At 45.5% G+C, this 24,837-nt stretch overlaps 1 protein-coding gene and 1 long non-coding RNA gene across 2 annotated transcripts in view; both read right to left on the reverse strand.

Moving 5' to 3' along the window:
* Positions 1-1,316: 1,316 nt before the first annotated feature.
* Positions 1,317-4,849, reverse strand: arf6b (ADP-ribosylation factor 6b). Its single transcript, XM_072489812.1, has 2 exons — positions 4,729-4,849; positions 1,317-4,635 (listed from the first exon to the last, which is right to left on the reverse strand). The coding sequence occupies exon 2, from the start codon at positions 4,345-4,347 to the stop codon at positions 3,817-3,819; it is 531 nt and encodes a 176-aa protein (XP_072345913.1). The 5' UTR covers positions 4,348-4,635; positions 4,729-4,849; the 3' UTR covers positions 1,317-3,816.
* A 2,943-nt stretch (positions 4,850-7,792) lies between these two features.
* Positions 7,793-24,837, reverse strand: part of LOC140401719 (uncharacterized) — a 56,410-nt gene continuing 39,365 nt past the window's right edge. The window contains exons 2-3 of the long non-coding RNA XR_011938102.1: positions 14,290-14,354; positions 7,793-7,885 (exon numbers count right to left, since the gene is read on the reverse strand). This is a non-coding gene — a long non-coding RNA (uncharacterized lncRNA). The remainder of the gene's footprint in view (positions 7,886-14,289; positions 14,355-24,837) is intronic.

Genomic DNA, 24,837 nt, shown 5'->3' on the forward strand with positions numbered 1-24,837 from the left:
CCTGTGATTTCTTGCTAAATTAGTTGAATTTCAAAACACTGCTGTGTTAGCAAACATTTAAACTACATATGACACTTTGAACACATTTTCATAAAATCAAAATACAACACTCTTATTTTGGACTTTTGCATGCTTTTCAGGTAAGCAGAGTCATCTGCCATGAACACAGTAGTTGCCTTCTAACGAAAGTTCAATTGTTTCTGAAGCGCTCCCAAGAGTTCAGATGTCTGTTTGTATGTATATGGGGGAATAAAATTATCCACATCTTTCCACAAATGCCTCCAAATATCAATGTTAATTGCAAAACCTACCATTATTGCTTTGACCTTTGTGAATAGCTCCATTTAGAAGAAAACAAAATTTAAAAATGCAAAACAAGTTGCAAAACACATTGGAAAACAAAAATCATAATTCTTTACAATACAACATGCAACGTTTTAACAAGATGCTGCCCTAATATGAATCATGCCGGTGATTAATGTGAATAAATTATTTTACAATTAAAATGGAATATGAAAGGTTAGAGATACTTTTAACAGAAGGTAGGGGGAAAGCACACTTAGCCAGAGCCAGATTGACTATCTAGAGGCATGTGACAATCAGCAGCTCATCACGTGGGGGCAAGTAAAACATTCTTACCCTCTGAAGGAACAACGGCAATGCAGTGTTTCTACTGACAACATATTCCAAACTAAATTGGTTTAAATTAAATTGCTTATATTCAAAGAGCGTTTTAAAAAAAGGTAACCAGCCAAGATTTCTAACACTTGCAGATTTGCGTTTAGGTCAGTACGGTGTGCAGAGGCAGCTCCACTGATTCTCAACACCTTTTTGAACTTCAAATGTTCAAAAGAAAGCACCAAATTATACAAAACATTGATTATCTAAACACTAGTTTTGTGTAGATGAAGTAGCATGGATGGAGGTTGTGACAAAGGGCACTCAAATCCCATCATGGCAAATTGGAAAAATGAATTCAGCAGCAAATGAATAGCAAGAAAAGCCAAAGTTGCTGGGACTGTTGTAAAAAAGCAATGTTATTATCCGACAGAGGAGGCAATATGCCACTGCTTCTTAGTCTTGCTTTTATGTAGCTCTTGCCGACGCAACATGCGCCGACTCTTAATGCCCTTGGAGTAACAAGAAATGGGTAGTAAATTTTGCCTTACGAGCATTGTCCACATACCAAGAACAAATTTAAAAATTGAGAGACAGGGAATTCAGTACAAAGTGAATACAATTTAAACCAGCCTTTAAAGTAAGAAAATTAGACATCAACACAGCTTACACCAAATTGTAAATAACACGAGACATGCTTTAAGCTTCAGAAGGATAAAGTTTATTTTAGTATCTTTTGAAAGGCACATTTTGTCTGTCCTGTACTTTGAACAAAATCCAATTTTCCCCCCTAATTAGGCAGTAGGTTCTCTGTTCGTCAAGACTGCAAACTGAAGTTATAGTTATTTTATGTTGCCAAGTATACACCACGGAAAAGGCCCTTCGGCCCACCGTGTTTGCACCAGTCAAAAACAACCCAACTATTCTAATTTCATTTTTCAGTACTTGGCCCATAGCCTTGTATGCCCTGGCTTTGCAAGTATACTTATTAAATGTTATGAGAGTCTCTGCCTCCACTGACCTTCCTCGGCAGAGTTCCAGATTTCTCACATTATTTTCTTAGAAACTAACAACCTGAAATAGTTAACTTCCATTGCATTTGTTAGGTCTTATGAGGTAAAAAGGCAAACAAAGCTTTAATGTTATTGAGCCCTGTTAATTTGGTATATCATAAATTTGCAATAATTTCTCCCATCGCAGCTGCACTTAGTATGAAGTTAATGTTGACATTTTGGTTATAGCTTTTCAAAACAAAGCATTTCTCCACATTAGTTAGATCTGGAGCCCTTGTTAACGCATACTGGTTTTAGCAATTTATTGTACAATTTGAATAATATTCTCCGTCAGAAAATTCTCATCCTAGTTATAGTGTACGCTACTTGAAGCTCAAATCATATTTATAAAACTATAACTTAATTTCCTGATTCATCATTCGAGTGAATGGAGTTATTTTTTGACTGAAAGGAGTTACATAAATCCCTATGAATTTGAAGACAGATATAACACCCCACCCAAAATGCCATTAGCTCAACCACAATTTAATACAAATTAAAATGACCGGGTTACCCTAAATCAAGTGAAAATCAAGGGGTTTGAGCTTTTGATCAGTAGTTTGGAAGTGTGCATAGATCTTATTTTTCAAATAGACCTCCTAAAATACTTCCGACACAGCAAAGTACATTTAAATAATAGATTTAAGAAACAAGTTAAGATTATAATTTTAAAATTAGCATTTACTATAAAAACTACTAATAGTTTACTAAAATCAATTTGGGGCAATGGTAGTTTTAAATTTTTCAAAATACTGAACCTCCAAACTCTGCAATTCAATGTCTCTTCATTTGTATTCAACGTGTGACTGTTTTGCATCAGATATAAAGCTGGCCTTACCTTTCAAAGACCTTTATTCTCTATTCTGCACAAAGCCACAGACACAGGAAGTTGCATGCCAGCACTCAAAAATGCCAAGAAATAGCAACTGAACTATTCAGTTTACTGTGAAACGGTAAAATACTACCAAATTTAAATGTGCTAATTTTCACAAACGTTCCAAGAATGCAATAAACGGCTCCTTCGGCATGTAGGATTTTCAGCCAATAAATACACATTAGGAATGTGTTTCCCATGCTACCTGATGTTTGGTATATTGCTTTATTTTAATATACAACATTGTTTGCCTGCTGTCATTTAACCTTGATCCAAATTAATTCTGTTTGGCGTCAGAAACCGGTAATGTTTCAGAGGGTTAAAAAAAAAAAAAAATCACTAAATTGGAATCTGAGCCATATAGAAATAAGGAAGTTAAAACAGAAACAGGTCATTTTGGTTCAATTAATCCATGTCATATTTTATCTCCCTCCCCATGACCAGATAATCTTAATCCCATTCACCCACCTTTCATCTTTTGTCCCTTCAGTGAAGAATGCAAATTAATTTTGGGTGTGCTGCACTATCTTAGCCAGCAGTGGTAAAATGTTCAAGTTTGTGTGCTGGAGCATTTAAGGGCCCCAATGTAAATTGATTATACGACTACTTGGCAAACAAGATTTGTTTCCCTAATGTACATGGATATTGCCATGTTCTCAACAGTAAGTTTGTTAAGACTGAAATTGCAAGAGGAAAAAACACCAGCAGAAAAAAAAGCATACGTTTCACGTGGACACACCCTGCACAAAACCAAAATGACACATTTCAACTGACTCCACAAAAAGTCCCAATCAAGGTTAGAAATGACAGGCCTCCCAAATATATTGCTTGCGATGAGTCAAAAACAGTCAAATAATTATACAGTGACTAAATTTGTTCAAATAAACTTTCAAGTTTACTAATTGAAATAGACCCAACATCATAATTTTCCACGAACGTAAAATCAGCGATCTACAGCAAGGCATCAAAAGGGAGGGACTCGAAACTGAGTTTAAAAGTGTTGAAAAACCCAAATCGAATACAGAAAGAGGAAGCTATTCAAATAATGTCAGAAAGTTTTTTTTTTAAAAAGATCTTTCAAAATACTTAACATTTTAGTTCTTGCTCAAGATTAATTCGGCGTGTTTTTATGAAACTTTCTAAAGCAAAAGCCAAACTAAAAGAAATGCAAGTGAAGGCGATTAGTAAAAAGGGTCAAAATTACTTTCGGTGGATTTTCCAAGGCAATTGATCTATTTTTTTTTTTGTCCAAAAAACACAAGTTTCGGGCGCTCATTTAGATTTGTAGTTGGACGTTAGCCACGTAAGACCTTCAAACAGTCCGTCCCCTGTAGTGGCACAGGACGGCTGCACATACCAATTTCTATCGCGTATGCGGGTCAAGCCCAATTTCTCTTGGATTTCGTGCGGCTTCATGGCATCGGGCAAATCCTGCTTATTTGCGAATATGAGAATGATGGCTTCCCTCATCTCCCGGTCATTGATGATCCGCAAGAGCTCTTGCCGAGCCTCGTCTATCCGATCCCTGTCGGCACAGTCCACCACAAATATTAATCCCTGGGTCCCGGTGTAGTAGTGCCGCCACAGAGGGCGGATTTTGTCCTGACCACCCACGTCCCAAACATTGAACTTGACGTTCTTGTAAGTCACTGTCTCCACGTTGAAGCCCACCGTGGGGATGGTGGTGACAGACTGACCCAGTTTCAATTTGTACAGGATGGTGGTCTTGCCGGCGGCGTCAAGTCCAAGCATCAATATGCGCATCTCCTTGTTCCCGAATATCTTCGACAGGACCTTTCCCATCTTCCAGAAAGTACATAAAAGAGGCCGCGGCAGCGAGGGGCGGGCGGAGCTGGCCCACCGAGTGGGCCTGGCCTGGGGCGGGGAGGGGGCGAAGGCCTCAGTCGGGCTGAAGGTTTCCCGGCCGGCCGCCCGCGCTCGGGGTCGCTGGGCTGCGCAGCTCCTCGCGGCGGTGGCAGCTGTCGGGCGGGTGTGTGTGGGCGGGTGTGTGTGAACCCGCTCCTGCCGCCCAACTACAGCGCCGGCTCCACGCTCTCAGCAGCCAAGCTCATTGACTCGGGCTTCCTCCCTCTGTAACGGGTCACAAGAAGACAGTTTACATTCAATGCAGCACCAGTCTTCCCCCCGGTAAACGCGTGCCGTTTTTATCTTGCCACTTGTTACCTGAGGAGCCAGCCAGTCAATCACAGTCAGGCCGGCCTCGCCTCTCGCCCTCCTGTCCGCTCCGCTCCAGACCGGTCTCGGCAGCACCGGAAAAGGCGCGGAGCGACCCGCCACTTCCCGTCCCATCTGCGCATGCGGAGGCACCTGACTCCCGGCTGCGCGCGCAGCCGCGGTACGCGCCGACACGTCACAAAGCGAAGGGCATGCGCGGGGTGGGGGGTGCGGGGAGAGGGGTTTGATTGGCGTTGGGGCGGGCGTTTGCGCTGCGGATTGACTGGAGACAGGTGGATCAGGCCTGCGAGATGTATGATTGACAGAGGCGGGCGGGCGAGGGGCGGGGAGGACGTTGGTTGACAAAGTGAGAAGACGCGCGAGAAGTTTCATTGGCAGTGGGAGGGAGCTCATGGGGGAGGGGCGTCAGTTGACAGTGGGGGGCGCGCGCGCGATTGTTTTGATTGACAGGGAGCAGGATTTGATCGAACATGGGAGGAGTGTGATTGATAGTGGGAGGCGTCCGGGCGTTTGATTGAGAGTGGAAGGGCTTGATTGACAGTAAGAAGCCTGACAACACCAGGTTAAAGTCCAACAGGTTTGTTTCGATGTCACTAGCTTTCGGAGCGCTGCTCCTTAGGTGAATGAAGAGGTAGGTTCCAGAAATATACATATAGACAAAGTCAATGGTGCAAGCAATGCTCCGAATGCAATGAGTAGTGTTCCGAAAGCTAGTGATTCGAAACAAACCTGTTGGACTTTAACCTGGTGTTGTAAGACTTACTTTATTGACAGTGGGTGAGGCGCCAGGTTTGATTGACTGGGAAGGGCGCGGTGGGGGGTTTGATTGACAGTGGGGGATGGGGGAGTTTGGCTCGGAGGGGTGCGTTTGATTGACAGTGGGAGAGGCGGGGTTTGACTGGGGAGGGGCGGGGTTTGATTGACAGTGGAAGGGACGGTTTGACAGTGTGCAGGGGCGGGGTTTGATTGACAGCGGAAGGGACGGTTTGACAGTGGGGGAGGGGCGGGGTTTGATTGACAGTGGAAGGGGCGGGGTTTGACGGAGGAAGGGGCGGAGTTTAATTGAGTGGGACGGGCGGGATTGGATTGACAGTGGAAGGGGCGGTTTGACAGTGGTGGAGGGGCGGGGTTTGACAGTGGGGAGGGGCGGGGTTTGATTGACAGTGGCAGGGACGGTTTGACAGTGGGGGAGGGGCGGGGTTTGATTGACAGTGGAAGGGACGGTTTGACAGTGGGGGAGGGGCGGGGTTTGATTGACAGTGGGAGGGGGGTTTGATTGACAGTGGGAGGGGAGGGGTTTGATTGACAGTGGAAGGGGCGGGGATTGTCAGTGGAGAGGGGCGGAGTTTGATTGACAGTGGAAGGGGCGGGGTTTGACTGGGGAAGGGGGCGCTCGGGATTTGAGCAACATGAGCCTATTTGGAAACGCCGGTGCAGTTCAGCCCCTATAGTTTGGACATAGAACAAGTACAGGCAGAGATTGTGTAACCACATTGTCTCACTTTGATTGCAAGATTCTATCCGCCTGATAAGCCGAGTTGGTTAAATGCTTTTGCAATCTCTGGGTTGTGTGTGGACCTAAACCTCCCATTGCGTGCGGGAATGAGTCGTATCAAAAGTCATCGACTCTATTTTTCTCTCTCTCCCCGGATGCTATCTGACCTGTTGAATATTTGCCTTTATGTGTGTCAGAAGCAAAACGTTTAAGCTGTGTGAAATGTCTGAATAACCGTAGTTCACTATAAACAGTGTGAATAAGCAGCACCAATATAGTAGGCAGCAATGGCTTCAACATGCTTCTTCTTTCTGCTGCTTTTGTGCCGTTGGGAGTCTCATTTGGGATGAAAAAGGCTGAAATAGCTTCAATGCTTGCTTTCAGCCTATAGCACCCAAAACCTCCCGTGACCAATTTCTGGTGGCCGGAAACAGTTGTTTCAAATTAAACTATCCTAACCATGGCAAAATGACCTCATCGGCACTACAGCCAGCAGTGTTCAATATGCATTAGTTTCAGGTCAAGCTGCTGCTGGTAGCTGTCATTGGAAAGAGAGAGACAAGCACAATACTGGGTGAATGTTGAAAATCTGAAATAAAAGCAGGAAATGCCGGACGTACACAGCATTTGCGGAAAGAGAAAAATAACTAACGTTTCAGGTAGGTGACCTTTATAAGCAATTGCAGATTAGGGTAATTGTAATAAGGATTTACTTGACGCACTTTGACTGGATCTCAGGCAGTCAAGGCTGCCATTGGTTCAGCTTTCCATTGGTTCTGGTATGTAAGTGGACACTGCTGCTGCCATATGCTTTCATAGAATCAAATCCTTACCTTACGGTGCAAAAGGAGGTAATTCGACCCACCAAGTCCGCACCAACCCTCCGAAAGAGCAACCCACCCAGACCAACTCCTCCGCCCTATTCCTGCAGCACCGTAATCCCACCTAACCTGCTCATTTTTGGACACGAAGGGGCTATCTATATCATGGCCAGTCCACCGACCTTGCACATCTTTGGATTGTGGGAGCAAACCGGAGAACCTGGAGGAAACCCAGATAGACACAGGGAGATTGAACCCGAGGCAGAGGTGCTACCATCAGCCATTGATCCATCGACAAAGAGAATTAGTGTTTCATACCTAGCGATACTTTCGGCAGCAAATGGACAGACTCTCACACTCGTAGAGTGAGTGAACATCAGGAAGATACGATGTGGAGATGCCGGCGTTGGACTGGGGTGAGCACAGTAAGAAGTCTTACAACACCAGGTTAAAGTCCAACAGGTTTGTTTCAAACACTAGCTTTCGGAGCTGCTCCTTCCTCAGGTGAATGCCTGTTTCTCAGTATACCCAATGTTTTTATTTTCAATCTGATGATATCACAACACAAACACTATACACAAGGAGCTACAATTAATGGAGTGCTTATAGTGTGCACACCACGGAAAAGTTGTTTGCACCATGCGCACTTTGTGAGTTTAGAAGTTGAAACATTTCAATCAGCATTGTTATACAATTACTTCATTTATTTTGCTTTAACAGCATCAACATCTACTTTCACCAATGGTGACTTTATAACAGTCTCAAGTTTTGTCTTTTCTAATCAGGTTATGGAGTACCTGTGCCATGGAATGGTTTGCTTTTGTTGCTCCTGTAAGAAAGTAAAAGATCCCATGATGTTTTTAATAAGTCATGTTTGAAGCTCAGTGCTGCACGGCCAGTGTGCACATGATGTAGTTGATGGTACATCCTAAACTCAGGATGTGCAACAACATTTAAAGCTTTTTTACAGTTAATTTTAACAGATGACCTAAAGGAGTTATAAGGACAAACAGTGAAAGTTTGCAATTATGACCTGAAAACATTTTGAAATTGCGAATCAATAGGTAGGCTGTTTGTATGCACACGTAGGATAATGACCATTATTCCCTCTTCCCTCGCTGACCTTTTCAAAATTCTTTCGCAGAACATGGACATTACTGCCTTGGCCAGTATTTATTGCCCATCCCATATTTCCCTTGTAAACATGGTGGTGAGCTGCCTTCTTCAAATACTGCAGATCATGTGGTATAGGCACACCTGCAGTATTGTCCTTCAGGGAAGGGAATCTGCTGTCCTTGCCCCGTCGGATCTACATGTGACTCCAGACCCGCAGCAATGTGATTGACTCTTAAAAGCCCTCAGGATAGGCAGTAAATGCTGGCCCAGCCAGCAATGCCCACATCCCATGAACAAATTTTTTTAAAAAGGGAGTTCCAGGATTTTGAATCAGCAACGATGAAGAAACAGTGATTTGGTTCCAAGTCAGGAAGTTGTGTGCCTTGGAAGGGAACTCTCACAGGTGGTGGCATTCCCATATCTTCTGCCCTTGTCTTTCTAAGCGGTAACGGTTGCAGGTTTGGAAGGAGCTGTTGAAGGAGCCTTGATGTGTTGCTGCAGCATATCTTAGATGACACACAGCTGCCACTGTATGTCAGTGATAGAAGGAGTGAATGTTGAATGGGGCTGGTTTAGCACAGCTGGCTTGTAATGCAGAACAAGCCAGCAGGCTGGGGTCAATTCCCATACCGGCCTCCCCGAACAGGCGCCGGAATGTGGCAACTAGGGGCTGTTCACAGTAACTTCATTGAAACCTACTTGTGACAATAGTGATTATTATTAATCAAGTGGGCTGCTTTGTCATGGATGGTGTTGAGCTTCTTGAGTGATGCTGGAGCTGCACTCATTCAGGTTGGGGAGTGTAACCCATCTGGTTTGTAGATGATGGCCAGACCTTGGGAGTCATGAGGTGAAATACTTGTTGCAGAATTCCCAGCTTCTGACCTGCTCTTGCAGCCATGGTATCTATATGGCTGGTCCAGTTCAGTCTTTGATCAATGGTAATCCCCAGAATGTTAGTGGGAGATTCAGTGACATTAGTGCCATTGAATGTCAAGAGGAGGTGTTTGGATTCTCTCTTGTTGGAGATGGTCATTGCCTGTCATTTGTGTGGTGCAAACTTTATTTGCCACTTCTAAACCCAAGCCTGAATGTTGCCAAGGTCTTGCTGCACGTGAACAAGGACTGTTTCAGTATTTTAGATGCAAATAGTGCTGAGCATTGTGCAATCATCAGCAAACATTCCCACTTCTGACTTTGTGATGGAGGGAAGGTCATTCATGGAGCAGCTGAAGATGGTTGGGCCTTGGACACTACTTTGAGGAACTCCTACCTGGGAAATTTTCCACATTGCTGGATAGATGCTAGTTTTATAGCTGAAATGGAACAGCTTGGTTAGGGGAGTGGCTAGTTCTGGAGAACTATTCTTCTATTGCTGGAATGTTGTCCCTGCCCATAGCCTTTGCAGCAGTCAATGCTTCAGCCTTTTCTTGATACCACATGGAGTGGGTCGAATTGGCTGAAGACTGGCACCTGTGATGTTGGGGACATCGGAGGAGGCTGAGATGGATCATCCACTTGGCACTTCTGGGTGAAAATAAGCTGTAAATGCATAGGTTTTGTATTTTGCATTGATGTGCTATGCTCCATGCCATTGAAGATTGGGATATTTGTGGAGCCTCCTTCTCCAGTTAGTTGGTTAATTGTCCACCACCATTTATGACTGGGTGTTGCAGAGCTTAGATCTGATCCGTCGGTTGTGGATTCGCTTAGCTCTGTGTATTGCGTGCTGCAAATGCTGGTTGGCACGCAAGTAGTCCTGTGTTGTAGCTTCACCAGGGTTACATCCCGTTTCTAAGTATGTCTGGTGCTGCTTTTGCCATGCCCTCCTGCACTGTTCATTGATCAAGGTTGATGTCCTGGTTTGGTGGTAATGGCAGAGTGGGGGATATGCTGGGCCATGAGGTTACAGATTGTGGCCGTATACAATTCTGCTGCTGCTCATGGTCGACAGCCCCTCATGGATGCTCAGTTTTGAATTGCTTAATCTGTTTGCAATCTATCCCATTTAGCATGGGTAGTAGTGTCACACAAGACGATGGTGGGTACCTTCACTGTGAAGACACAGTCAAGCGAGGACTGTGTAGTGGTCACTCGCACCCATACTGTCATAAACAGGTGTAACTGCAAGAGATAGATTGGTGAATATGAAGTCAAGTAGATTTTCCCTCTTGTTGGTTCCCTCACCGTTTGCTCCCGAGCCAGTCTAGCAGCTATGTCCTTTAAGACTCAGCCAGCTTAGAACATAGAACATAACAGCGCAGTACAGGCCCTTCGGCCCTCGATGTTGCGCCAACCTGTGAAACCACTCTAAAGCCCATCTACACTATTCCCTTATTGTCCATATGTCTATCCAATGACCATTTGAATGTCCTTAGTGTTGGCAGGGCATTCCACGCCCTTACTACTCTCTGAGTAAAGAACGTACCTCTGACATCTGTCTTATATCTATCTCCCCTCAATTTAAAGCTATGTCCCCTCGTGCTAGACATCACCATCCGAGGAAAAAGGCTCTCACTGTCCACCCTATCCAATCCTCTGATCATCTTGTATGCCTCAATTAAGTCACCTCTTAACCTTCTCTCTAACGAAAACAGCCTCAAGTCCCTCAGCCTTTCCTCATAAGATCTTCCCTCCATACCAGGCAGCATTCTGGTAAATCTCCTCTGCACCCTTTCCAATGCTTCCACATCCTTCCTATAATGCGGCGACCAGAATTGCACGCAATACTCCAAATGCGGCCGCACCAGAGTGTTGTATAGCTGCAACATGACCTCATGGCTCCTAAACTCAATCCCTCTACCAATAAAAGCTAACACACCGTACGCCTTCTTAACAACCCTCTCAACCTGGGTAGCAACTTTCAGGGATCTATGTACATGGACACCGAGATCTCTCTGCTCATCCCACACTGCCAAGAATCTTACCATTAGCCCAGTACTCAGTCTTCCTGTTATTCCTTCCAAAATGAATCACCTCACACTTTTCTGCATTAAACTCCATTTGCCACCTCTCAGCCCAGCGCTGCAGCTTATCTATGTCCCTCTGTAACTTGTAACATCCTTCCGTACTGTCCACAACTCCACCAACTTTAGTGTCATCTGCAAATTTACTCACCCATCCTTCTACGCCCTCCTCCAGGTCATTTATAAAAATGACAAACAGCAGTGGCCCCAAAACAGAACCTTGTGGTGCACCACTAGTAACTGGACTCCAGTCTGAACATTTCCCATCAACCACCACCCTTTGTCTTCTTCCAGCTAGCCAATTTCTGATCCAAACTGCTAAATCACCCTGAATCCCATGCCTCCGTATTTTCTTCAGTAGCTTACCATGGGGAACCTTATCAAACGCTTTACTGAAATCCATATACACCTACCCTCATCCACCTGTTTGGTCACCTTCTCAAAGAACTCTATAAGGTTTGTGAGGCATGACCTACCCTTCACAAAACCGTGTTGACTATCTCGAATCAAATTATTCCTTTCCAGATGGTTATACATCCTATCTCTTATAAACCTTCCCAAGATTTTTCCCACAACAGAAGTAAGGCTCACTGGTCTATAGTTACCGGGGTTATCTCTATTCCCCTTCTTGAACAAGAGGACAGCATTTGCTATCCTCCAGTCTTCTGGCACTATTCCTGTAGACAAAGATGACTTAAAGATCAAGGCCAACGGCTCAGCAATCTCCTCCCTAGCTTCCCAGAGAATCCTAGGATAAATCCCATCCGGCCCAGGTGACTTAACTATTTTCACACTTTGCAGAATTGCTAACACCTCCTCCTTATGAACCTCAAGCCCTTCTAGTCTAGTAGCCTGAATCTCAATAGTCTCCTCGACAACGTTGTCTTTTTCCTGTGTGAATACTGACGAAAAATATTCATTTAGCACCTCTCCTATCTCCTCGGACTCCAAGCACAACTTCCCACTACTGTCCTTGACTGGCCCTACTCTTACCCTAGTCATTCTTTTATTCCTGACATATCTGTAGAAAGCTTTAGGGTTATCCTTGATCCTACCTGCCAAAGACTTCTCATGTCCCCTCCTGGCTCTTCTTAGCTCTCTCTTTAGGTCCTTCCTAGCTAACTTGTAACTCTCGAGCGCCCTAACTGAACCTTCATGTCTCATCTTTACATAAGTCTCCTTCTTCCTCTTGACAAGTGTTTCGACTGCTTTAGTAAACCACGGTTCCCTCACTCGACCACTTCCTCCCTGCCTGACAGGTACATACTTATCAAGGACACGCAGTAGCTGTTCCTTGAACAAGCTCCACATTTCCATTGTGCCGATCCCCTGCAGTTTTCCTCTCCATCCGATGTATCCTAAGTCTTGCCTCATCGCATCATAATTGCCTTTCCCCCAGATATAACTCTTGCCCTGCGGTATATACCTATCCCTTTCCATCACTAAAGCAAACGTAATCGAATTGTGGTCACTATCACCAAAGTGCTCACCTACCTCCAAATCCAACACCTGTCCTGGTTCATTACCCAGTACCAAATCCAATATGGCCTCGCCTCTCGTTGACCTATCTACATACTGTGTCAGGAAACCCTCCTGCACACATTGGACAAAAACGGACCCATCTAATGTACTCGAACTATAGCATTTCCAGTCAATATTTGGAAAGTTAAAGTCCCCCATAACAACTACCCTGTTGCTTTCGCTCCTATCCAGAATCATCTTTGCAATCCTCTTCTCTACATCTCTGGAAATTTTCGGAGGCCTATAGAAAACCCCTAACAGGGTGACCTCTCCTTTCCTGTTTCTAACCTCAGCCCATACTACCTCAGTAGACGAGTCCACATCAAACGTCCTTTCTGCCACCGTAATACTGTCCTTGACTAACAATGCCACCCCTCCCCCTCTTTTACCACCTTCCCTGAGTTTACTGAAATATCTAAATCCCGGCACCTGCAACAACCATTCCTGTCCCTGCTCTATCCATGTCTCCGAAATGGCCACAACATCGAAGTCCCAGGTACTAACCCATGCCGCAAGTTCGCCCACCTTATTCCGGATGCTCCTGGCATTGAAGAAGACGCACTTTAAACCACCTTGCTGCCTGCCGGTACACTCCTGCAACTTTGAAACCCTACTCATGACCTCGCTACTCTCAACCTCCTGTATACTGGAGCTACAATTCAGGTTCCCAAGCCCCTGCTGAACTAGTTTAAACCCTCCCGAAGAGCATTAGCAAATTTCCCCCCCAGAATATTGGTACCCCTCTGGTCCAGATGCAGACCATCCTATTTGTAGAGGTCCCACCGACCCCAGAATGAGCCCCAATTATCCAGAAATCTGAAACCCTCCCTCCTGCACCATCCCTGTAGACACATGTTCAACTCCTCTCCCTCCCTATTCCTCGTCTCGCTATCACGTGGCACGGGTAACAACCCAGAGATAATAACTCTGTTTGTCCTAGATCTAAGTTTCCACCCTAGCTCCCTGAATTCCTGCCTTACATCCCCATCCCTTTTCCTACCTATGTCGTTGGTACCTATGTGGACCACGACTTGGGGCTGCTCCCCCTCCCCCTTAAGGATCCCGAAAACATCCGAGACATCATCCAAGACATCACGCACCCTGGCACCTGGGAGGCAACACACCAACCGTGAGTCTCTCTCGTTCCCATAGAATCTCCTATCTATCCCCCTAGCTATGGAGTCTCCAATGACTAATGCTCTACTCCTCTCTCCCCTTCCCTTCTGAGCAACAGGGACAGACTCTGTGCCAGAGACCTGTAGGCCATGGCTTAACCCTGGTAAGTTTCCCCCCCCCCCCCAACAGTATCCAAAGCGGTATACTTGTTACTAAGGGGAACGGCACAGGGGATCCCTGTACTGACTGCTTCCTCCCAGCCCCTCTCACCATCACCCATATATCTTTATTCTTCGGAGTAACTACATCCCTGAAGCTTCTATCTATGACCACCTCTGCCTCCCGAATGATCCGAAGTTCATCCAACTCCAGCTCCAGTTCCCTAACGGCACTTCCCACAGATGAAATCAGCAGGGACACTGACGGCGTCCCTCACCTCAAACATTCTGCAGGAGGAACATTGCACTACCTTCCCTGTCAACCCCTCTAGATAAAAAAAGAAGAAAGAGCTTACCTGTTATTCACTCCCCTTCTCAGCAAGCACCCACTCAGCAACCTCTGCGCCCCGCCCGATAACACCTGAGGGAAAATAAATAAAAATTACTTACCAGTCACCAGGCAATCCCTTACCTGCAGGCTGTGACTTCGTGGTTCAACTTTCCACTTCTACCTGCCCTCGAGCCTTCCTCTTGATCCTTACAGCAGCTGTTTTTTTTGGTTAGAGGAGGGGGTAGGGAGGGAAACACTGAAGAAGTGTTTCGGGTTTAAGTGTCACTTGACAAGAGCTCCACAAACCACCTCCAAGTTAGGGTGAGCACATGGACGTATGCAAATTTCCCCTGCAACGGCCAATCAGCAGCTCCGCTCTACTGCCCTCTGCTGGATGATAGTTGGTCAATAGTTGTGCTATTGAGTTACTCTTAGTGATGGACATTGAACTCCTCCACCCAGAGTACATTCTGTACCCTCTGTGCTTCTTCCCAGTGGTGTTCAACATGGAAGAGTGCTGTTTCACCTCATCCACTGACAATAGTGTTGGCACTTACTGCTCTCACTGCAATCTTGAGATTTAAGTGCGATTAATTTCCACTTGTCTTTACTTGTCGATCACTGGCACTTCTCTTCCTGGACCTTTTTTCTCTCTATCTCGGCCAGTGGGCTTTTCGCCAGGTTAGCAATTCACAAATTATATTGATCCTTTAATTCTATTTAACACCATTAAAATGATGTTTTATATCTGGAGTTGGGAGCTGGATACATCTCTCAAGATCAGAGATTTAACTGCATTAGGTTCATTATAATGTGAGCTTCCACTCTCAAAGGTGTGAAACTTGAGACCCAAATATACTAAAAATGTAAGACGTCTTGGTCACATTCCTGTTTTTTTTCACTAATTTTAACACCGAGGGAGATTGGTGTAACTTGTATAAAAATGCAATTTTAACTTAAGGTTTGTTTTCGAGGAGTACTCACAGGTCCATCATGTACCATGGAAGATGCCTGTCTAGGTGATTTTGAAAGATTGACATTTTTTTTTAAAGTAAAAAATAAATACAGTAAACATTCTTTTTTTTAAAAAATATTTTTTTATTCTCCTTTTTCACATTTTCTCCCAAATTTACACCCAACAATAAACAATAATCAGTAACGAATGTAATGTCAATCCCCATACCAATTACAACGATCCCATCCTCCCACCAAACCCCAAACATTAGCCTGCATGTTAACATAAACAAATGACAAAAAGGAATCGGGAATCAACCATAGCTGGACAGACGCAGCATGGGTTCATAAAGGGCAGGTTGTGCCTAACTAATTTAGTGGAATTTTTTGAGGACATTAACAGTGCGGTAGATAACGGGGAGCCAATGGATGTGGTATATCTGGATTTCCAGAAAGCCTTTGACAAGGTGCCACACAAAAGGTTGTTGCATAAGATAAAGATGCATGGCATTAAGGGGAAAGTAGGAGCATGGATAGAGGATTGGTTAATTAATAGAAAGCAAAGAGTGGGGATTAATGGGTGTTTCTCTGGTTGGCAATCAGTAGCTAGTGGTGTCCCTCAGGCATCAGTGTTGGGCCCACAACTGTTCACAATTTACATAGATGATTTGGAGTTGGGGACCAAGGGCAATGTGTCCAAGTTTGCAGACGACACTAAGATAAGTGGTAAAGCAAAAAGTGTAGAGGATACTGGAAGTCTGCAGAGGGATTTGGACAGGCTAAGTGAATGGGCTAGGGTCTGGCAGATGGAATACAATGTTGACAAATGTGAGGTTATCCATTTTGGTAAGAATAACGGCAAAAGGGATTATTATTTAAATGATAAAATATTAAAACATGCTGCTGTGCAGAGAGACCTGGGTGTGCTCGTGCATGAGTCGCAGAAAGTTGGTTTTCAGGTGATTAAGAAGGCAAATGGAATTTTGTCCTTCATTGCTAGAGGGATGGAGTTTAAGACTAGGGAGGTTATGCTGCAATTGTATAAGGTATTAGTGAGGCCACACCTGGAGTATTGTGTTCAGTTTTGGTCTCCTTACTTGAGAAAGGACGTACTGGCACTGGATGGTGTGCAGAGGAGATTCACTAGGTTAATCCCAGAGCTGAAGGGGTTGGATTACGAGGAGAGGTTGAGTAGACTGGGACTGTACTCGTTGGAATTTAGAAGGATGAGGGGGGATCTTATAGAAACATAAGATTATGAAGGGAATAGATAGGATAGATGCGGGCAGGTTGTTTCCACTGGCGGGTGAAAGCAGAACTAGGGGGCATAGCCTCAAAATAAGGGGAAGTAGATTTAGGACTGAGTTTAGGAGGAACTTCTTCACCCAAAGGGTTGTGAATCTATGGAATTCCTTGCCCAGTGAAGCAGTAGAGGCTCCTTCATTAAATGTTTTTAAGATAAAGATAGATAGTTTTTTGAAGAATAAAGGGATTAAGGGTTATGGTGTTCGGGCCGGAAAGTGGAGCTGAGTCCACAAAAGATCAGCCATGATCTCATTGAATGGCGGAGCAGGCTCGAGGGGCCAGATGGCCTACTCCTGCTCCTAGTTCTTATGTTCTTATAGTCACCATTAACACAAAGTTCCCCTCCCCCAACCCACCCAACCCCCAACCACACCGTTCGATGTGATCCAATTCTCGAAAGTGCATAATAATTAACGCCCATGAATTATAGAACCCGTCCATCCTTCCCTTCAGTTCAAATTTGACCTTTTCACGCCATGCCAGGGCACAGGGTGGAGAGGTTGATCTCCACCCTAACAGGATCCGTCTTCGGGCGATCAACGAGGCGAAGGCCTGCGCCCGTTTCCAACCCCGGCTGGTCCGACACCCCGAATATGGCCTCTCGAGGGCCCGGGTTCAGTTTCACCTGCACCACTTTAGAGATTACCCTAAACACCCTCTTCCAGTAATCCTCCAGCTTTGGACAGGACCTAAACATATGAACGTGGTTTGCGGGGTCTCCCCCGCAACGTTCACACACATCTTCTACCCCCTCAAAGAGCCAGTTCATCTTCGCCTTTGTAAGGTGCGCTCTGTACACCACCTTCAGCTGTATCGGCCCCAACCTCGCACACGAGGTGGAGGCATTCACCATCCGGAGCACCTCACACCAGAACCTCTCCTCCATACCCTGTCCCAACTCTTCCTCCCACTTTGCCTTGATCCCTTCTAGCGGCGCCTTCTCCTCCTCCAAAATAGCCCCGTAAACCACCAATACTACCCTCTTCTCCAGTCCCCCTGTCGTCAGCACCTCCTCCAGAAATGTGGACGACCGGGAAGCTCTATCTCCTTTCTGGCGAAGTCTTGAACCTGCATGTATCTAAATATTTCCCCCTGCTCCAGCCCATACTTTGATCTCAGCTCCTTCAATCCAGCAAAACGACCCCCAAGAAATAAATCTTTTTGTGTCCCAATTCCTTTCTCCTCCCATCTCTGAAAATTTCCATCGCAATTCCCTGGCTTAAATCTATGGTTCCCCCGAATGGGCATTTCCCTTGACCCTGCCCCCAACCCTAAGTGCTGTTGAAACTGCCTCCAAATTCTCAACAAGGCTATTACTACCGGACTTCCTGAGTATCTCCCCGGGGTTGTCGGGAGCGGTGCTGTTGCTCGCGCCTTCAATCCCAACCCCCTACCCAAATTTTCCTCCATTCTGACCCATTGGGAGTCAACCCCTCTGACCCAGCTCCGTACCTTCTCCACATTCCCGCCCAGTAATAATACATCAGGTTCGGAAGACCCAAACCCCCTGCCTGCCTTCCTCTCTGTAGAACCACCTTTTAACATTTTGGCCACCTTCCCTCCCCATATGAACGAGGTAATCATCCCTCAATCTCTCTAAAAAAAATGCCTTTGGCAGGAAGATCGGCAGGCATTGAAAAATAAACCGGAATCGCAGCAGCACATTCATTTTAACCACCTGTACCCGACCCGCCAGTGACAGAGGGAGACCATCCCACCTTGCCAGATCAGCTTTCACCCTCACCACCAAACTAGAAATGTTGTACATACGGAGCCCCTCCCAATCTCCGGCAACCTGCACCCCCAGGTATCTAAAGTGAGTTACAGTAAACATTCTTACCGTAGTGATTGGAATATGGCTTATCCTTTTGGACTTTACAGAAACTTGTTTTTATGGGGCCCATTCCCAGAGGCCAGTTGCCACCTAGCTTTAATGACAAATTCATAGAATTGGCACCAAATTACAAAATGTCCTGTCTCGAAAGACTAGAAAAAGAACAGAAACACATGTTTGAAGGTCAATTGGTAAGAGCTGCTACTGTAGAACTTGCTGGCTCTGATTTGATGGACTTTTGAAGGTTTTATCACAAGACCATCCTTCTCCCCCACTCCCGCCCTACGCTGCCATCATTGGCCCATACTCTTGATACAAGGTGCATTGCTTTCTCACGCCAAAAGGATAGGGAACAACCTCTTTCCGTCACCCAAATTGATTAAACTTGACTGTTAGTGAAACAGCTTTTCTTCCCCATCTTCAATATTCTTATGACTAATAAATGAGCAGGTTCAAAGAACATATTCAAAGAACATGCTTGCTACAGTATCCAGGAGATTAATCTTCAATTCCTGGAGAGCCCAGGATAATCCGGAAGGGTTGACAACCCGATTGTGCAGGAATGACGCTAGGGCCTAAACTGAAAATTGAGGACAGAGGCAGGCAAATTTCAATGAGGGACTGCCCCGAAAAAGATTATTTAGCTTTGCCTACTGAGATGTGTACTATGGGGATGTGTGGGGGTAGGCTATTAAACAAATATGCCTGAAAATGCTATTACGCCCAATTGCACTAATTTAATAAGTGTTTCAAAAAAAGAAAGACTTGGATCTCGCACTTTTTATGACTACTAGACATCGCAGAGTTCTTTATAATCAATTAAGAACTTTTTGAAGTGTAGTCAGTGTTGTAGGAAAAGGGGCAGCTAATTTACACTCAACAAACTTCCACAAACAGCAATGTGTTAATCACCAGATAATTTTTAAAATGATATTGATTGAAGGATAAACATTGACCAGGACCCAGGGGATAACACCGTTGGTCTTCTCAGGGCGGGAGTGGGGGAGAAGGATGGTCTTGTGATGAAAGCTCCAAAAGTCCATCAAATCAGAGTCGGCAAGTTCTACAGTAGCAGCTCTTACCAATTGACCTTCAAACATGTGTTTCTGTTCTTTTTCTAGCCTTTTGAGACAGGACATTTTGGAATAGGATCTTTTACATGCACCCAAGCAGGCAGCTTAACCTCTCGCCTCTCCATTTCCAATGGCCAGGCATCCTGCCACTCTCCATCTTCATCATCATCCTCTGCAGTGGTGAAAGTACTTATTACTGGAGAGCCGTTCCTAAATTATGCTCCGCTGGATGCAGGTGCTGAGCCTCCGGGGCAATGGTGAGGTGGGCGGGGTGTGCGTCCATGAAGAGGATATTATGGAGCAACTATGGAAAATGTGTGTGTTCTGTCAGCATTTCCAGAGGAACTGTGCACCATTGAAGAGATTGGAGAAGTTATCTCTCGCATGGGTGTCATGATTTCTCAGTACAAAGTCTTACAACACCAGGTTAAAGTCCAACAGGTTTGTTTCGATGTCACTAGCTTTCGGAGCGCTGCTCCTTCCTCAGGTGAATGAAGAGGTCTGTTCCAGAAACACATATATAGACAAATTCAAAGATGCCAAACAATGCTAGGAATGCGAGCATTAGCAGGTGATTAAATCTTTACAGATCCAGAGATGGGGTAACCCCAGGTTAAAGAGGTGTGAATTGTACCAAGCCAGGACAGTTGGTAGGATTTTGCAGGCCAGATGGTGGGGGATGAATGTAATGCGACATGAATCCCAGGTCCCGGTTGAGGCCGCACTCATGTGTGCGGAACTTGGCTATAAGTTTCTGCTCGGCGATTCTGCGTTGTCGCGGGTCCTGAAGGCCGCCTTGGAGAACGCTTACCCGGAGATCAGAGGCTGAATGCCCTTGACTGCTGAAGTGTTCCCCGACTGGAAGGGAACATTCCTGCCTGGTGATTGCTGCGCGATGTCCGTTCATTCGTTGTCGCAGCGTCTGCATGGTCTCGCCAATGTACCATGTTTCGGGACATCCTTTCCTGCAGCGTATGAGGTAGACAACGTTGGCCGAGTCGCACGAGTATGTACCGCGTACCTGGTGGGTGGTGTTCTCACGTGTAATAGTGGTATCCATGTCGATGATCTGGCACGTCTTGCAGAGATTGCCATGACGGTTGTGTGGTGTCGTGGTCACTGTTCTGAAGACTGGGTAGTTTGCTGCAAACAATGGTTCGTTTGAGGTTGCGCGGTTGATTGAAGGCAAGTAGTGGGGGTGTGGGGATGACCTTGGCAAGATGTTCATCGTCATCAATGACGTGTTGAAGGCTGTGAAGAAGATGACGTAGTTTCTCCGCTCCGGGGAAGTACTGGAGGACAAAGGGTATTCTGTCGGTTGTATCCCATGTTTGTCTTCTGAGGAGGTCGGTCCGGTTTTTCGCTGTGGCGCGTTGGAACTGTCGATCAATGAGTCGAGTGCCATATCCCGTTCGTACGAGGGCATCTTTCAACGTCTGTAGATGTCTGTTACGCTCCTCCTCGTCTGAGCAGAGCCTGTGTATACGGAGCGCTTGTCCATAGGGGATGGCTTCTTTAATGTGTTTAGGGTGGAAGCTGGAGAAGTGGAGCATCATGAGGTTATCCGTGGATTTGCGGTAAAGCGAAGTGCTGAGGTGACTGTCCTTGATGGAGACGAGTGTGTCCAAGAATGCAACTGATTTTGGAGAGTAGTCCATGGTGAGTCTGATGGATGGATGGAACTTATTAATGTCATCGTGTAGTCGTTTCAGTGATTCTTCGCCGTGGGTCCAAAGGAAAAAAATGTCATCGATGTATCTGGTGTATAACATCGGTTGAAGGTCCTGTGCGGGGAGTAGGTCCTGTTCAAACTTGTGCATGAAGATGTTGGCGTATTGGGGTGCGAATTTGGTCCCCATGGCTGTTCCGTGCGTCTGGATGAAGAACTTGTTGTCGAAGGTGAAGACGATGTGATCCAGAATGAAGCGGATGAGTTGCAGAATTGCGTCTGGAGATTGGCAGTTGTCGGTGTTGAGTACTGAGGCTGTTGCAGCAATGCCGTCGTCATGGGGGATGCTGGTGTAGAGTGCCGAGACGTCCATTGTGACGAGGAATGTTCCTGGTTCAACTGGTCCATGGGTGCTGAGTTTCTGTAGGAAGTCCGTCGTGTCGCGACAGAAGCTGGGTGTACCTTGTACGATGGGTTTCAAGATGCCCTCGATGTAGCCAGAGAGGTTCTCACACAGGGTCCCATTGCCTGAAACGACAGGGCGGCCTGGTGTGTTGGCCTTATGTATTTTCGGGAGGTATTTCCGGGTAAGCGTTCTCCAAGGCGGCCTTCAGGACCCGCGACAATGCAGAATCGCCGAGCAGAAACTTATAGCCAAGTTCCGCACACATGAGTGCGGCCTCAACCGGGACCTGGGATTCATGTCGCATTACATTCATCCCCCACCATCTGGCCTGCGAAATCCTACCAACTGTCCTGGCTTGGTACAATTCACACCTCTTTAACCTGGGGTTACCCCATCTCTGGATCTGTAAAGATTTAATCACCTGCTAATGCTCGCATTCCTAGCATTGTTTGGCATCTTTGAATTTGTCTATATATGTGTTTCTGGAACAGACCTCTTCATTCACCTGAGGAAGGAGCAGCGCTCCGAAAGCTAGTGACATCGAAACAAACCTGTTGGACTTTAACCTGGTGTTGTAAGACTTTGTACTGTGCTCACCTCAGTCCAACGCCGGCATCTCCACATCATGATTTCTCAGGGCTTTGTATTGATGTCCACATGGAAAGAATGGGCATGTAGTATTAGATGCAGCAGGCAAGTGTAAACTTGCCTTGACCAATGGCCTGTATATTCAGCCTGTCACTTTAAATACGACAGGAAAGCCTCATCTTAGCTGTGCAGCAAATCACTGAAGTGCAGCAAAGTGCTCTACAGCTCATGGCTAGCAGGGATGTTCAGGTGGGGCATATTGGATTAGGATGCCTGTGAGTATGTACTGTACACTAGGTGCTCCTAGTTCTCACCCCTTGCCTCTACTTCCTTCCTCAAAGCCTCACGCTTTGTTCTGTTCCAATAACCAAGTCGGCCTCTTTATTTTTACAGGTAAGGCAGTCTTTGGCAGGGCTTCATGGGCCCCCAAAATCCAGAGGATGCCCAGCAAGTGCATCTCCAGTGTCAGAGCCAGGGGACTTTTTAGTTCAACAAGGCAAATCTTTTGTGTATTCATAATGATGTAAATATTTTTGAAAATGTTACTGATGCATAAACTTAAGTCTGCATTATCCTGTGTTACAATCTTGTTAGAGACCAATAATTTATTAAAATAAATTCAAATCCCCAGTTATTAACTGAAAGACAAAGATGTTTACTGTACAAATTAAGTTCTATTAACTGAACACTATATTTTGTAAACACTTCTTTACACCTGAAAATCTAAACAACACACTTCTTGTCTACTTTTATTTTCACCCAAGAGTTCCCCTACACCTTGTAAGATCTTTTGCAGGTTTTGACGAATATTGGGCCTTGGAGCAGATTTAACTAGGCCACATCCACCGAACCAAGGCAAAAAAGAATCCTGTGCACCCATGTCAAGGGTCTTCGGAGCTAATCTCAGTAGGGTTGACAACCCTCCTGGAATTGTCAGAAGTCTACTGGAATCGTCATCAATCTCCTGGTGGCAAAGAAAGCTCTCTGGGAGATTCAAATGCTGTTTTCTCAGTACAAATGTTCCAGCCTTCTCTGTTCTTGGCAAGTATGTCACCCTGGCTCCAAAACTTAGTTGTTTTTCAAACTAGGACTTCTTTAAAAAACACAACTAACCCAGGTTTTTAACCCTTTCTGTACCAAATACCTATAATACAATATATCTGAAATTCCTACATTCATCACTGCCAGATTATACTCCATTTGTGTCCTTTTGTAGCCTCCTTGCATCCTCTTCACAATTCACTTTCCTACCTATCTTTGTGTCTTCAGCAAATTTAGCAACCATACCTTCAGTCTCTTCATCCAAGTCATTTGTATAAATTGTGAAAGGTTGAGGCCCTAACACTAATCATTGTGGCACACCACTTGTCACATCCTGCCAATCAGAAAAAGACCCATTTCTGCCAACTCCGTTTCCTGTTCGCTGGCAAATCTTCAATCCTTGCCAGTGTTACACATTACAGCATGAACCTTCTACAAAAACCTTTGATATGGCGCCTTATGAAATGGAAGTCTTAGTACAGTACATCCATCGGTTCCCCTTTATCCACAGCACATGTGACTCTTTCAAAGGACTCCAACAAATTGGCAAAACCATGTTTGCATGATTGCCTTGAATCTTTCCAAGTGCCCTACTATAACATCTTAACATCTGGTTGGCTCCAACTCTTCTGATTGAACCAAATAAACTAAATTAAATAAACTGAGGGACAAATTAAAAGAAGCCGCCCCTTAAAGGGATACTGCCTTAAAAACAAATCACGAATGACACTTAAAACATCAAACTAAAATGTGATTTAAAGGGCCAGTAAAGCACTCCAGAGCCTGAAGGGTCTATCGGGCACGGAAGGCCTCAATGGTGCCCGTGGACACTTCATGCTTCAGAAAAGGCCCTCATTCACAGGCAACCAGTTTCACAGAATCAGGAAAACTATCTGTTAAATCTCTTCACCCCTTACTGCGGGACAGTTCGGGTTGGGTGGATGGGTCCCTCTACTTATGGGTTTCACAGATTCATGAAAAGAGATTCAGGAAGACTACAATTGCCAATTTGAAAGAAAGGAAAGACATATAAAAGCAATGGGATTAAACTATTCTGAGGTAGAGTCAACTAGCGATGAGCAGAATCTCTGGGAGGAGAAGCAGACCCCTTGGCAACAGGGATCTGGAACAAGGAACAGGAAGGCAATGAGGGCGAAAGCCTCAGTGGAAGATCCACCACCAAAGGAGAATCTACTTGGACATCAGTCAACAGAAAGCTGTGCCTTTCCAGGAAGATGGTTGCGTACCCGTATTGAGGGTCATCTGAGGGTTTGCAAAAACCATTGTCATTGCCTTCTCTGGCTGGACATTTTTGCAACTGGATTCTTCCAAGCCGAGGCAGCAGACATTGGTGGCTTCACGCAGGCAGCAGTACATCATTGCATCACAGAGGTAATGGATGCTCTGTTCAAGAGGGCAGGGGATTACTTTGAATTCCAGGTGGATTGTGGCACTAGAGCTCAAAAGGTCAGTGGGATTTGCCTCCTGACTTCAATGGGTTTCCTGAGGGGCATGGGGTCCCATGCACCCATGTGGTTACCACAATGCTGCCTGACTAGCCAAGGAGATTCCTCAACAATAAGGAGATGCCATTCCCTAAGTGTTTAGGTCAAATGTTTCATCTGCAGCCAAAGCAGTGTAGTTGCGCACATGCCTTCCTGGAAGTTGGCATGAAGCTTTCATCCTTCAGCAATTGCAGATGC

This window comes from Scyliorhinus torazame, chromosome 2 (assembly GCF_047496885.1).
Source record: "Scyliorhinus torazame isolate Kashiwa2021f chromosome 2, sScyTor2.1, whole genome shotgun sequence".
In the NCBI taxonomy this organism is placed as follows: Eukaryota; Metazoa; Chordata; class Chondrichthyes; order Carcharhiniformes; family Scyliorhinidae; genus Scyliorhinus; species Scyliorhinus torazame.